The sequence below is a fragment of the Micropterus dolomieu genome, linkage group LG08, assembly GCF_021292245.1.
Source record: "Micropterus dolomieu isolate WLL.071019.BEF.003 ecotype Adirondacks linkage group LG08, ASM2129224v1, whole genome shotgun sequence".
Taxonomy (NCBI): Eukaryota; Metazoa; Chordata; class Actinopteri; order Centrarchiformes; family Centrarchidae; genus Micropterus; species Micropterus dolomieu.
The window spans coordinates 16,868,661-16,884,367 of record NC_060157.1 but is presented as its reverse complement, the minus strand read 5'-3'; the positions used below and the strand labels follow the sequence as shown (position 1 = coordinate 16,884,367).

Genomic DNA, 15,707 nt, shown 5'->3' with positions numbered 1-15,707 from the left:
GGGGGGGGGGGGGGTCTGGCTAAAATGTTTAATGTCTGCATCATATCGTGTCTTTATCTATCTTGTCTATTTCATCATGATATTTAAGCTAAGCACTTGCATGGATGTTGCTTACCCAGTAGAAATTTAAAGGGTGATTTTCCCATGACACTCATCGTAGGTAAGCTGATTGTAAATGTGAGTGCTCCAGCGCCATCAAGACGCACTTTAATCTTTCAAACATCAATACAAAATGTTGAAATAATACAGCCCTGCCACTGTCACATTGATACAAAAACTTGACTTTTAGTGATGAGCAGCATCTGTGTGTGTGTGTGTGTGTGTGTGTGTGTGTGTGTGTGTGTGTGTGTGTGTGTCTGTGTTGCATAAGAGCTGATGAGGCAAAAACAGAGTACTAATGTGATTTAGGAGGCGGATGGCAGGAAGCAGACAGCACTAATGCAATGGCTCCTGCATTAAGACCTTAGAGACTGACCACAAAGCATTGTAAACACACACACGCCCCAATGGAGAAAAAAAAAAAAGCATAATCAAATATACATCATATATGTATGAACACTCTTCCTATGAATCTATGAATACTCCTGGTGACAAAATCCCTGTCACAGTAAAAAGATGTCCTCTGTCCTCCTCCTAAAACACTTGTACCAGAAATATCCTCTCTGCTGCCTGACTGGTGACAGAACACTGCTACCCGTCAACTCGCATCAGAGTTGAAAGAGAGGAAGAGGAAGAGAGGGAGAGCGAGAGAGTCGGCGGGATGCTTTATTCCTCACTTTCCTTGGGCGTTTGTGTTTATTCGGCTTGTCACCGCCTCCTCGATGGGAGGACGACAGGCCCCGAATCCCTCAGTCAGCGAAGCCTGGGGTGGAACCAGCCGCTCCGACCGCACCCGCATCGCATTAGAGACTCAGCATTGCGATCACAATGGGGGGACTGAGTATGAAAAATACCCTGTCACAGCCAAGAGGATGAATATGGAGGGGATATAGACAGGAGAGGATATCGGTGACTGAATGCGGCACACACTGAATGTGCTTGTGTGAGCTTTGGACACTTAAAGCTGCAGTGCTTTGTTGTTATTTCCTGCAGCGTTGTTAAGTTCTCTTGAACAGGACTGTGTGTGTGCCGGTGTTTGCCTGCTTGCATGTCTTCCTTTTTAGGCTTTGTCGATGTCTCTGTAGGGTTTATTGTTCTACAGACAGCTGACTAGGATGCAAGAGTGAACATCAACAACACAAACATCCCCCCCCCCCCCCACGTTACAATGTCACACTAAAATAACAAGCTTTCATGTGATGTGTCACTGACTTGCATTTAGCTCTCTTCTGCTGAGCCTTCATGGTCACGTCACACAGTCCACCAATTTTTTTTTACAATCAGCTCAGCCAACACCAAAACTGAACATCTCCAATCTTCTAACCTAAATCTATTTTCTCTATCTGATCCTTCATAAAGTAAAATTCCCCCAAATACCCAAATCTCCATCCAAACAGATGTCCTTCGGGCTTTAATCTGTAATTCATTTTAGTCTTGATGGCTGGCCTTTTCCAGGGTTATAGATCTGTGATTAGTGGAATGGAGGCCGAATCTTCTCATTATCTTTATGCAGGGCCTAATCCGGGTGCTTGCTGGTGTCTTTAGACTGGATCCTCTCTAAACCGAGCCTGCCCCATGCTGGGAAGGGCAACTGCTTTAGAGAGCTTACCCTCTTACACATTACACCTCATTATGGGTGCTGGATGGGACCGGGAGGTGTCATTAGTGGCACAGATCTGAGGTTCAGTGCTTCAGATTACCCTGGAAGCCTATTCATCATATTCTTTCCAAGGTGCCACTCAGGTCGACTCATTTTATTGACAGAAATAGTTTACCATTCGCTGCTTCTAAACTGTGATGCTTATACTGTTAATAAGATATCTTATAAAACAAGCGGCATTTGGGAGAATTACCGCTTTAAGTCCGGAGCGGCCGCCAGTGGACTCACAAGTCAAGTAATTCTCTAAATCCAATTAACAAAAAGCTCTTCATCACTCAGTAGTAAAACATGTATGTGCGATTAAAGAAAAACTGATTATACTGACACTAATCCTAAATCACCTTGCGAGATAAACATATAGGCCTAACCTTGTAATGTCCTGGATTGTTTCCTTCTTCTTGTTTTCTTCATAAGTGCGTGTGTGAGTGGGGCGAGCGGTTATCCCTACTGAAGTGCATAGCTGACGGTCTTGGTTATAGATCCGTATTAGACCTCTCCATTATCTTTGCCTTCTACGGTAGGCAAATCTCTTTGCCTATTGTCACTGTGCACGCTGCTAGCTGCCACACAACGTAACATGTTCAAGACATGCGCCCATATTCTCCTCCCGCACTAAGAGCTAGCATGTACATAGCTTCCATGACAACAGGCTATGACATAGTTAAGTTCGTAATGATATAATACCATAAAGTGCAATGACACGTCTCTTTCGTGTACATGTAGGGAGCAGATGAACTGTACAGTATATGGGAAGGGGAGGAGTGGATCCCTGGGAGTGATCCATTGAACAGCCATAATCTATCTTCCTATGACAGAGCACGCGGAGCAGAAACCAATTAGCTGCGCGTCCCATCGGATATGGAGAGGCAGATACGATAAAAGGTGAGCCCACACCCGCAAGCTACAGGGCAAGCTACAATTAACCTCTCCCTAACACACACACACACGAGTATACTCACACACCTATCCTACACACCTGCTGTGGTTTCTATGATGAGCCTCTGGCAGGTTGTAGAAGACTGTAATGACCCAAAGCAACACTCAGGCACCTGGGATACCAGGCAGAAATTTAGGTCATTGGCTATTACCATTATTTTCCTCCAGTGTCTCTCTCTCTCTTTCTCTTTCTCTGTCTCTCTGTCATTTATCTCCCACTGTGAATGGCGGTGAAAGTCCTGCCCTTTTACTTTGCTCCCATAAATCTCAATTGTTACCCTGTTCCTTCCTCTACTTTCTTTCTGGCTGTTTTCCCCCTCCCATCCTTGTCTCCCTCCTCTCCCTACCTGGCTGCCTGACGTAGGTGTGGCCAACAACAAGGACTGAAACGAGGAACAAGGTCACATTCAGATGCACACAACTCAAACACACACACACAGACAGACACACACCGTGTGCAGTACATACACGTGGGGTGGCAGGGGCAAGGTCACACAAGCTGTGATTTGGGGCTGTGCTGCAGGAGGCAAGAAGGTGAAGAGAGAAAGAGGAAATGAGGAGAGAGGAGGACGACATTGAGGAGGTTGGATGATGGGCAGAGAATGATATCCTCTTATTTATTTATTCCTCTCAAGCCAGATATAACGACCTGGTACACTATTCTCTCCCCATCTCCCTATCTCACTGATGCTATCTCTCCTGCTGAGAGGGAGGGATGGAAAGAGAATGAGCAATAGATAGAGAGAGGAAACTGTAAATTTGTATGTGTGTGTGTGTGTGTGTGTGTGTTTGTGTGAATGAATGAATAATAGATGACAGGTGCAGATTTAGACCCTGGTTTAACCTATTAGTCATCATTCTCACAACACACCCCCATTAGCTAAAACATTACTATTTGTCCTGGCCCACAAACCCCGCCGATGTGTGTGACAGTGTGTGTGCAACGTCTGTGTGTATGTGTGAATGGTAGCATGCTGACTACCTGCCTATGCCACCACCCCCTCTCTCCTCCCACACGTTGCCCCCGGTAACAGGAGGAAGAAGTGGGGGTAGATAGTGACCATCTGTCAGTGGCCCGGAGATCAATGGAACTGGAGGGGAGGAGGGGGTGAGGGGGGGCTGAGGGAGCGGTGCAAGGCTAAATATGTGGCCCACTGTGACCGGAGCCTGACTCAATATGCGGCCGTTTTATTTACCGACTGAAAACACACACCCCACCAGTCCCGCTCACACGGCCTTTATTAACGAATGACTGATTTCGGTGTGAGCCAGGAGATGCTGAGGCTGTGGTATAAACATGAAACATGCAGTTTAGACTCGCACACATTGATGTATACATGTGTGGACTGCTCTCAATTTTAAAATATGCTCAGTGCCGAGAAAAATTGTAGGATAGAGATATATTGGGAGAAGGAGGAGGGAGGTATTTGATATATTAATATATATATATATATATATATATATATATATATATATATATATATATACACATCTCAGTGTGGCAGTGGGTCAGATGAGACTGGGACATAACACTCCAGTGCTAGCTAATGAATCCACAACAAAACAATGTCAGCCCTCTGGAACTGCTTACTTCAGCTGCTTTATGGGAGCACACAGTGTACACACCCACACAGATAAATACTACATAAATCAAATTACACAAATATACAGGACATTTGACCACTATGGTGATATAAACAGGGGGAATTTCGTTACATACAGCGCGAAGGATCTCACCATCGTATAGTGAAAAAAAAACACTGACATCGCACTCTGCTGCAATACAGACTGAACTCATTTAAAATTCACTGTTGATGCTGGAGCTACAGACAGAGCTGGAGAGAACGGTTAGGGTGTGGAGAGCAGAGGATGTTTATGTTATTCAATGAATCAATAATTAACCGTTGTTAACTTTTCAACATAATTGTAGCCGGCCCTAGGTGACATAGCTGTCATGCTTGAACCTGTGTGCTTTCATGCAATCTAAGGATAAAATAGCAGACTCACCGAGAATTTGGCTGAAAAGCAGCTGCTCCAGGTCTCCCAGAACCGTCACCACTAACTCTGGGTCCACCTTCAGAAAGCCCTTATCATCTTCTCCCTCTATCCCCTTCCTCTCTTTCTTCTCCTCTGTTGACGGAGCAGCAGATGTCTCCATTTCTCCACGTTTCTTGCCATTCGTCCCAGTAGTACCAGCTCCATTGGAGTTTGCCTTAGTTGGGTGGTCTGCAGGATCTGTGTCTGCACTCTTGCCCGCCTCAGCGGCCTTGCTGATGGGCTTGACCTCAGCATAAGGCCCCCGTGGTTTACCAGGGGCAGGGATTCGACTCGGCTTGCTCGTGTTAGAAGTCACAGACGGGGAGCAGAAAGGTTTGGGCTTCCCCTGGAAAAGAGACTGTTCTGACTTTGAAAGGGTCCGGGAAAGTGGAGGTCTCCCAGCCGCGGACTGACCTGTCTTAGTCTGGTTCGGCTTGTTGGCGCCAGCGCCAGGCCGGCTCGTATCATCGTTCCAGTGGGGCGACTGGTACAAGTGCAGCTTCTTCTCAGCATCAGTAAGCACACACAAGTTGCTAAGTGAGCGTTGCTTGCGAAGCCTGGAAGGATTGGGGATTGGGATAGGGATAGATCCAGAGGTGGGCCGGTAGACCTTGAGCTCTGGTCCTGAGGCACGTGAAGGTCCTTGGGACAGAGTGGATGGCTTGGCCGAGGATTTCCTAGAGGCCATGGCCTGGGCTGAAGTTTCCTGGCAGGAGACAGCAGCAGACCTCAGGTCCAGCTCTCTGGGCTTAGCCGTCATGCTAATGTTAGCCACATTAGCCTCCAGCATCCCTCCTGCAGAGAGCCAAGCAACAGCATCAGTGACACACTCTGAAATACACACATGGAGACAGAAAGAAATGGAGGGAGAGGAGAGGAGAAAGAAAGGTTTTCAAAAACACCAAGACTGTCTGGTTTGCTCTCCCTCTATATCTCCAGTGGGTCCAGCCTAAACAAGACTCCCCGCTGTGTGAGACTGTGGGTTTCCCCCCTCTGCTGAAAACGACGAGTGGGTTAGTAGAGTGGCAGAAGCAGTCACCCTTACTCACTGCTGGTAATCCATGGATCTGCAGATCTGAGTCCAGTCAGTGCCTAGATCCACTTCCTCACAGCGTATCAGCGGCTCCCTGTGCAAACAATAGCGCTGCTAGAATAAAATACAGCACTGACCAGCCTCTTTCTCTCCCTCTCCCTCTCCTCTTCTCTCTCGCTCTGTATTCCCCCCGCTTGCCAGGCGAGCAGCAGCCGACTGACAGCAGAAACAGTCGCAGCAGCAGCAGCAGCAACAGCAACATCCCCCCTCCTCTTTCTCTCCTCCCTCTACCTCTCCCTCACTCACTGGTTTGCTCGCTCTGCCCCCGCTGGCTCATTCACCCTCCCTCTCCTTCTTCCTCCTCTATCCTTCCCTCCTTTCTTGTTGTCTCTCTCTCTTCTCCCACTGGCTGATTCACCCGCCGATCCACCCTCTCTCTCTCTCTCTCTCAAACACACACACACCGCAGATGCTGCTATGTTGCACACCAGTGAAGAAGGAAGGAGAGAAAGAAAGAAAAAAATGAAAGAAAGAACAAACAAAAGAAAGAAAAAAGATTTATTGAGCTCAGCTGTATGTGACTCCATTGATCCTAAATGCCAAATACTGAAGCCAGAATAAAGACCCCCTGCACACACACACATGCACATCCAATCATTCATAATCACATTAGCTACTCTATTCATCCATTCACATTCAGATTTTCTTATGTGCCCTAATCACTAGAGGCCCATCCGTGATTAAGCTGATTCAAATTGTCTGAAAAACAGCCGTGACTGTAGGATCAGGAACAGGACACACATTTACCAGTCCCTAATACATAACGAGATAGGTCTGTCACTAATTGTGCTTCAATTAGTAGCCAACAAACCTCAAATGATCTTCACACCCGCACCTGCATCATATTACCTCTTCACTCATCTCCGTCGCTCTTTTCTCATTTCCTCCCTTCCTTTCACCAGACTCATAGTATGTCACCCATCCCCCCCTTCCAGATAATACAGATGCACAGGCTGTTAAGTTTGTAGGGTATAGATATATCAGAGTTTTATCCATGCTCCGTGAGACTTTTACGATACATCAGTGGTTAAAAACGAGCATGCGTGTGCATGCGTGGGTGTGCGAACAAGTGTTGGTGTCTATATTTTTGTCTATCATCCCCTGCATGTTTACTATGAGTGTGTGTGTGCGTGGGTCTGTCTCTGCGAGCGTGTCACATTGATGAGACAGGCTCGGAGAAGCCCAAGCTCCCGTCCAGGCACTCGGTTAGCTCTGGCACGTTCACCTACGTCATCTCATCACTCTGGACATCCCATCTTAATCAACAAACTCAGACTCGTCCTCGTCCTCTTTGCTTGTCCCTAGTTTAACTCGTCTCATGTCCCTAGTTTAACATCGTCTCCTTTTGTTTGACCTAGATCCTTTGCTTCAAATACCTACAGACTCTATTCCCATAATTTCTTGTAACACAAAGAGCTGGTTGGAGATCGAATAAGAGAAGGACATTAATAGAGACCAAAAAATAGTATGCCATCATTTCTCATCTGTCTTTATTTCCATTAGAGGTTATCATGATGACAGCGCATAAAATGAACTTTAAGTTCACCATTACTTATTAACAATCAATATTTGCAATATAATTTGTTTTTGTGTATTAATGCATCCTGTCTGCATACAGGTGTTGTGCAGTTTTTATCCTCTGGGTATATTACCGTTAGTGCACTTCACTTTCTCTTGTATGAAAGCAGCAATGCCAGTAGCTGTGATGTTATCAGGCCTCCAACCGTTAGGAGTAGTATTCAAACAAGCAGGCTGTTGGGGTAATGCCTGTTTTCCTTGACATTTGCATAAGCTGGTTGACACTAACCCAGAGTGAAAACAAGCTATGTCCTGTTTGCTCACATTCCACGCTTAATATTAGAGCGATGCTTTAAAAGCGGCGAATTTCACAACAGTACCCAAACTGACGCCAATTGGACCCAAAAATGACAACGAGGCGCATTAAGGTACTCTCACAGCACATTTGCAGACAACCTGAAATCCATCTGGCCTTTACTGAGTGTGTGTAATACAGGAGCTCAGCAGCAGACAAAAACACAGACATACATTGGCTGTTTTATTGTGTAAAGGCCAAAGCCATTAATTAGAAGCAGCTAGCTTTAATAAAGGGCCAATGTTGAGGTGGTTATGCCACACTGAGGCCAGCGCTGTGTGGTGACAGTTATGGGGGCTCTGGGGTCTGGTAGCAGGCCAGTAGGGGGGTAAGGGATGTAATTTAAGGCTAATAGGTGCTGTATGTCAGCTCTTATACCTCCCTGATGAGGGATTAAGGTTAGCCAAATGAGATGACCGCGTACAAGGCAGGTCTGTATGGCGCACAGATGCACGTGGGGCAAAGACACGCGTCATTGCTCTTCAAAGCAAGTACACACACAGGTAAAGTGTGTGCTGGCAGCACACAGGTACTTGTTTGTTCCAGTACTCGTCTCTCTGGCTCCACAGTCTAATCACTTTAATATATGGCTGATGTAAACATATTCTCACTCTCTTTCTGCTTAGTCTCACACACACACACATACACACACACACACACACACACACACACACACACACACACACACACACACACACCATGATGTCTGTGCAGGGTGCCTGACTGACCTGAGCAATCTGGCCTAACATCAGAGAAGCTGGCAGTTTCAGAGTGCGATGAGTGCCAGCGCTCAGTATTAGCCTACACATTCATCGCATGGCAGACTCACACATTCAGTATGTTACAAAAGTGTGTGTGTGTGTGTGTGTGTGCGTGTGAACACATTTGTGGGCTGACCACAGAGGCTGGAGCCATGGGAAAATTGCTACGATGATGGGGGAACATTTAAGGGAACACACGTAAGGACACTTTTAAGCAAAGGTAAGTAAAAGGTAAGACAGACAGGTAGACAGAGATATAGGATGAATGCCTAGATTGAAAACACAGAGCGAAATAGAAGATAGACAGACAGACAGACAGGCAGGCAGGCAGAGAGTCAGCCTCTCTGTACTTTGCATGAGTGTATTTGCCCTAGCATCTCTAAACAGTTAGGAACAGATTCGCCACTATATTTTTACAGAGCAGTCGTGAAGTAGCCAGTAGGACACACACACACACACACACACACACACACACACACACACACAGACACTGTGTGGTGCATTATATGCATGTTTACAAGGTTACACAAGGTCTCTAGCTTTGAAAGGAAAAGTACTGCGAGAGAAGAGGAAAGCACTCCTGCTTTGGATGTAACCATTTGTATTAGAACGCCTTATACTTTATGAGGAACGGTTCCCACTCGACTAAGCAGATGGCATGCGGTCTTACTTTCACCCACTCCCTGTTGTCACCCACTCCCTCTTGGCTTCTCTTGTTTTGCCTTTTTTGTTTCTGAGTAGAAGAAAAAAAAAGTTGTTCTAAAGATGAGACAAGCATGAACGTGGCAGAGAAGTGAGGAGAAAATGACGAGAGCCGGGGTGACTGAGAATAGAAGATGAAGGAAAAGAGAGCGAGTCAGAACAGGATGGAGCAGACGCCACTAAAGAAGCCTACTGGATGCCACTGGCGAGTAAAAGGAGAAAGAACGTATGAATGTGAAATTATAAGGCAGAAAACAAGGCAATGAGGAAAGTGAGAGAAGGAGGAAGAGGAGGACTGGGTGAGGAAGGATCTCTGTATGTGTGCAGAGGAGCAGAGGAAGCCTGTAAGACAGAGAGGGGATATCCTGCCTCACCGCCTCGCCACTCCTCCTACGTTTGCTTATGTCCGCTAACGTGCTAGCGCATAGGGTCCACAGGACACAGGGATGAATACCAGACCGTGACACATACATACACAAGGGAACACTCACAGTCACACAAACACTGGTACCGCACCAACACAATGACACGGCTATTAATGTCCTGTTTACACATAAAATACTGAGACGACAATCTGATACATACAATGTGTGGTCTCCTAGTCTGAGTCACAAATGTATGTGTGAATGAAGGAGGGAGTTTTTCCACACGGACACCTCTTTGGTGGCCTCACTCAGTGCTGATGATGCAGAGCATGAGTCGATGGCTTAAGCATTTGGGGAATTCAACCACTTAAAGGCTGTCCGTGGTGATAGCAGGCGTGTGTCACTCCTGATTCCAGAGGCACAAATGTTAATCTGACAAAAACACCATTCTCTCCCAGGATGAATGTCACACACTCATCGAGAATGACACACAGCTGAGAGCTGAAAAAACACCAACAGCCGTCCGGGCAAATATTACAGCATGTGAAAAGAGGGAATTTGTGTGTTTTTAAGGGTATCACTCTTTGTAGACGCACCCTAACAGACACCTCAGTGTTGACATGCTCAGCACACTTCCCAGGGGTATCCCACAATGCTGTGCTGCAGAGGCTGGTTGCCTAGTTACAATGTAGTGTGCATACACACTGATGGATATCATCAACATGTGTGAGCGTGTTCACTTGTAATTGTGCTTCTGTCGGTAAAAAAACAAAACAAACTGCAGGTGCTTAAGTAAGATATACAGTAGTACGTGATTATACACTCACCGGCCACTTTAATAGGTACACCTGTTCAATTGCTTGTTAACACAAAAAAGCTAATCAGCCAATCACATTGCAGCAACTCAATGCATTAGTACCAACTGAGCATAATTTAAACATGACCTGAGTATTGTTGCTGACCATGTCCATCCCTTTATGACCACAGAACCCATCTTCTGATGACTACTTCCAGCAAGATAATGCACCATGTTACAAAGCTCAAATCATCTCAAACTGGTCTCTTGAACATGACAATGAGTTAGTTCCCTGTACTCCAACAGCCTCCACTGTCACCAGATCTCAATCCAATAGAGACACCTTTGGGATGAGGTGGAACGGGAGATTCGCATCATGGATGTGCAGCGGACAGATCTGCAGCAACTGGGTGATGCTATCATGTCAACATAAACCAAAGTCTCTGAGGAATGTTTCCAACACCTTGTTGAAAGTATGCCACAAAAAATGTAGGCAGTTCTGAAAACTAAAGGGGGTCCAACCCGGTACTAGCAAGGTACTCCCTATTAAAGTGGCCGGTGAGTGTATATTGAAAGTATGAAGATATATAATGAGGACAACATGAATGGATGGATCAGTTAACATCAGGAATCTTCACCCCTAGTATGTGCTCATAATTAAGTGTGTGTGCTTGATCCTCCATGGGTTATTCATTTGACAGATAGATGCCTTTGCTACTCTGTGTGCGTGGGTGTGTGTGGTCCCACAGACACACAGGGAGGTTACACACATGACTGACTCCATAATTTGACTCCCTCGGTTGTTGGGAGTCACCCCAGGGGTCAAAAAGGATCCAGAGTGTGTGCACTCATTTACCCATTCCTCAATTCACCCTTCTCCCTCCTTTCTCTCCTCCTTTCTTTCTACCTTTATCTCTCGCTCTCTCTAATACATTGCAGGGACATGTCCCTGGGAGGCGAGAGAAGGAGGAGGACACAGGCATTGCTGTTTTTAGGGCAGTGCCACACAATGGGTAGATGACAAATTTTTTTAATGTATGGATTACGTGCATTCCTGTGACACACTCTTTCCCACACTCACGTGACGTCTTCCCCATCAAACTCGGCACCTAACCCAAACATGAGAAACTGGGCCATCACGTTATCCTGGCACTGGATTACAGAACTCTTGACAGGTCAAAGTAAAGGGCAAACAAACAGACATTAAACCCTATATAGTGATTACTGCCTCACTCCTGGTGATGAGCGAGGCCATAATCTAGTTCACGCTTATGTTTGATCATCTTCCCAAAGCTACTAAACCACTCATCACTGTTCAATGCCAACTCGGCATATGCCTCTCTGATTAGATTGGCCAAAGAGGATTACGCACTGTCTAAGAGTCGACGTGGCCGGGGGTTATCAAAATGCTATTCACTAGACTGTCCAGGGGCATTAAAGGGATGGCGAGCATGACAATTTTAAACTGCAAGCTGATTTCATACCTTCATTACTAAAGATTTGCTGACTTCTGCTATTCTAAAAGTGAATGGCACAACCAGGGTTTCAAAATGTACTCTCTATGTGAGGGCAGTGCTGGGTGAGAACAAGATGATCAAGATATAACAATTATTGTGCTGTTGAGTAATAATGTTAAAAAAAAATCATGATTATGATATTTGCCATAAACTAGCAGCCCCACGTGAGGGCTCCCCAAAGGGGGGTCTGCCCATTTTTCAATGAACAGACTCATCTATTAAGTATATTTCAATTGTATGCTCACTGTTAATCACAGAATGCACTGAGTGTAAAAAGGCTTTTAAAACTACTGCCTTTAAGGACATTTCCAGTGTCAGTGCCAAACTCTCGTGTGCCACTTTGACTTGTGTAAATCTTACCATCAAAATTAGAAAATAATAATATTCATAACTGATTTGACTCAATTAAATCTAATTATTGCATTGCTCTGCAACAGGATGAACAATCTGACTAAGAATTCGGAAGTACATTAAATGTTGCTTAACCTCCCTGCAACTACATTCAACTTCACATTCTTCTGCTTCAAGCCGAGCAAAGTAAAGATTTAAGCTTTCAGTAATGCACTGAATCCTGGGGTCATTATGCAGTTCAGTATAATACAGTGCAAGTTGGCTCATGGCCTCAGAATTCCATTTTTGCCTTTCCTTGAGACACAAACACATCATGAAATCTCTACTCCAGAGTGTGACTGGGACTACAGAGGAACAAGCTATTTTATTATTATTTGGTAATAACGTGTCAATCCCACACCCGTAAAGTACAATTCTTTTTGTTTTGTATCTGTAAATTTCACTATCAGATGATGTCACTGAATTTGTCAGGGTGGGTTTGCAGTGTTTCATATCCTTGTGAACAGAGATCTCAGACCAGATGTAAATCATAACCTCACCTCACATTATGCTTCTACGTGTGTGTATGTGTGTGAGAGAGAGAGAGAGAGAGAGAGAGAGAGAGAGAGAGAGAGAGACAGCTGATGGACTCTTTGGGAGTGTCCGCAGGGAATATCATGCCATACCCTCACTGGGAGATGAAAAATGATACACAGTCCACATCACATTTATCTTTCAAACACCATCTGTGTACTGTCACACATGCATACACCAGCACACGCACGCACACACACACACACACACACACACACACACGCTCAGACAGGAACACATGCTCAAATACACTTCTCCTGAGAGCCACAAGGTCAGGAGGTCTGTGGTCTAATTGAAAGACCACATGGTGCTACAGTCACATTAAATGTTCAGGTCTTCATTAGGGTCTTGAATAGAAGGCATAAGAGCTGATTATGTTACAGCTGAGTCAATCTAAGTGAATGTAGGCATATTGAAATCATTTAATTTGTGGAAAACAACTCTTTTACCATAGTCACTGAAGACAACCATAACCAAATCACATCATGGTTTGGATTTGTGTTGTGTGTTCAACCAGAGCCCTCAGCTTTGCAATATTTAACCAAAATTCAATCAGTCTTTTTAGGTCATTTTCTGTTTGTTGTCTTTTCTCCTTTACACAAAGCGAAATAATCTTATCATCAGGTCTCCCCTGTTCATCTCCCACCCCTCTCACTCGTTCTCTCTTCATTCCCTCCCAACTTCCCTCCTTTCCTCCGTTCCCTAAATTACAGTTATTACGGTGTCAGCCCACCCTCTGTGTAAATGCAGCTTCAGAGGAGTCTAAGACACTTCAGTTCTGTCTCGAGCGCCTGCTAGGGACCAATTACAAGGCCACAACCGGAGTCCCAAGACAGCCTGAGGCCTTTAAAGACTGGGGCTGGTCCACCATTAGCTTCCACCCCCCCTTTCCACAACCAGCTGGTTGAAACCTCCAAAAAGCTTTGAAAGGGTTTTACTTGCTCCATTCTGGTGGCTACAGTTTTAGACACAGCAGATTAATATAATAGAGAACCTTAAAGTCAAGGCAACGGTTTTTAACCGTAATTGTATTATAACAATTTGTAATATAACATAATAGACGTCTGAATATGATATGTTTCTGTGTACAGTAAAGTTAAAAAGTTTTAGGATAAAGACACATTTTCACTGTATTGGCAAGGGCTGTAGGCAGGGCTACTTTTTTACCCAAAGTCCGCTACCAGCCGTGAAGAGAAATTACAATTAGAATTTTCTAATTTGAAAGCAGTAGATTCCATTTATTCCTAAATGCACATTATTTTGTCTGATTCTTTGTTTTCTGGATCATAATTGTCTATCTCTGCAGCTCCCCTTCTTTTTTCTGTCCAAGCTCACTCTCTGACACTAAAGGTCTTTGGGCAGAAACGGTGATTTTTCTTTCGCTGCATCAAATAAATGGAAAAAATAAAGTGAAACCTTAGCTAATGTATAAGGGAAAATTGTGATAACTTCAGCATATATTACATTAGATTAAAATTTCACACTAATTAAAAAATAAGCAAGGTTACCAGTATTACATGTGGCCAAAAAGCCCCAAAACATCACTGCTCTAGGGGAGAGCTGCATGGAGGAATGGGCCAAAATACCAGCTACAGTGTGTGCAAACCTGGAGAAGACTTAGAGGAAACGTTTGTCCTATCATTGCCAACAAAGGTTATGTTACAAAGTATTGAGTTGAACTTCTGTTATTGACCAAATACTTATTTTCCACCATAATTTACAAATAAATCCTACAATGTGATTGCCTGGATTTTTTTTTTTCTCATTTTGTCTCTCATAGTTGAAGTGTACCTATGATGAAAATTACAGACCTCATCTTTCTAAGTAGGAGAACTTGCACAATCAGTGGCTGACTAAATACTTTTTGGCCCCACTGTACTTATATTATTTACTATATTTATTTCATGTGACAGTTATGGAGGGATCATACTGCGTTTCTCAGTTCAAGGCCCTTGACAACTGAATTCTGGTCTGGCCTATGTGATTTTACAGTTTTAAATTGTGACATTTAAAAAAAACGACAAAGCAACCAATTCAAACAACAAACGCAGCCTGATCTTTGGCAAATGGTAAATCTTGGCATTCACAGCTAAATGCTCAAAGCACTTAGCTCATGACAATGCTAACATGCAGATATTTAGCAGAATGTTTATTATGTTTACATCTTAGTTTAGCACATTAGCATGCTAATATTTGCTAATTAGCACTGAACACAAAGTACAGTTGAGGTTGCTAGAAATGTCATTAGTTTTGCAGGTATTTTGTAAGCCATTAGCATGACTAAAAACACTGGGTTTGTACATCCACAACAGGTTAACGATTTAGGAATTGGAACCATTTATATACTGTTTTTTAATACATTTTATTAAGTTTCTCAAATCTAAGGGACAGAAAAGTAATATTTGGTTGCAAATCCTTTGACCTTGTCCGCAGGTTTAAGATCACTGCCCTGCTACAAAAAATTTAAAAAGGGTTATAATTCATAAAGTATTCACCCAATATGGATCGGAAGACCCTTTAACCCTCTAAATCAACAATTTAAACCCATTGTAGAAATAGTTTCATTTCAAATCCAATGTGCAGGATTAATGCTCTCCTGATACTTTCTGAATACACTGTAGATTCTGTAAGAAGTGTATTAGTTAAACTCTAATACACACTAACTCTGGGCAGTTGATCCACTCCTATCCAACTGACACCACATGAGTGATTCACAAAGTCACTGATAAAGTCATATCTCGTAAGCACATCTACAATCCCCCCCAGACAGAGCAAACCATTAGTCAAAAGGATGGGGAGGGGGGGCATGCTGTGACTATGGCTTTTTAGGTCAATGAAGCTGCAAAGGAGGAACTGCAAGGGAGAGGGATGGAGGGAAAGCGTGAGGGGAGGAAGGGTTCAAACTCCTTGACAGCTCTTGGATGAAGCTGAAATCAATGTGCAC

General features: G+C 44.2%; 1 protein-coding gene across 6 annotated transcripts in view; it reads right to left on the bottom strand.

Moving 5' to 3' along the window:
- LOC123974535 (neuron navigator 1-like) overlaps positions 1 to 15,707 on the bottom strand; it is a 100,836-nt gene that overhangs the window by 61,395 nt on the left and 23,734 nt on the right. For all 6 annotated transcript variants that reach the window (XM_046055328.1, XM_046055330.1, XM_046055329.1 and 3 more), the window contains exon 7: positions 4,703 to 5,527. In XM_046055328.1, coding sequence (XP_045911284.1) covers positions 4,703 to 5,527 — 825 coding nt within the window. The remainder of the gene's footprint in view (positions 1 to 4,702; positions 5,528 to 15,707) is intronic.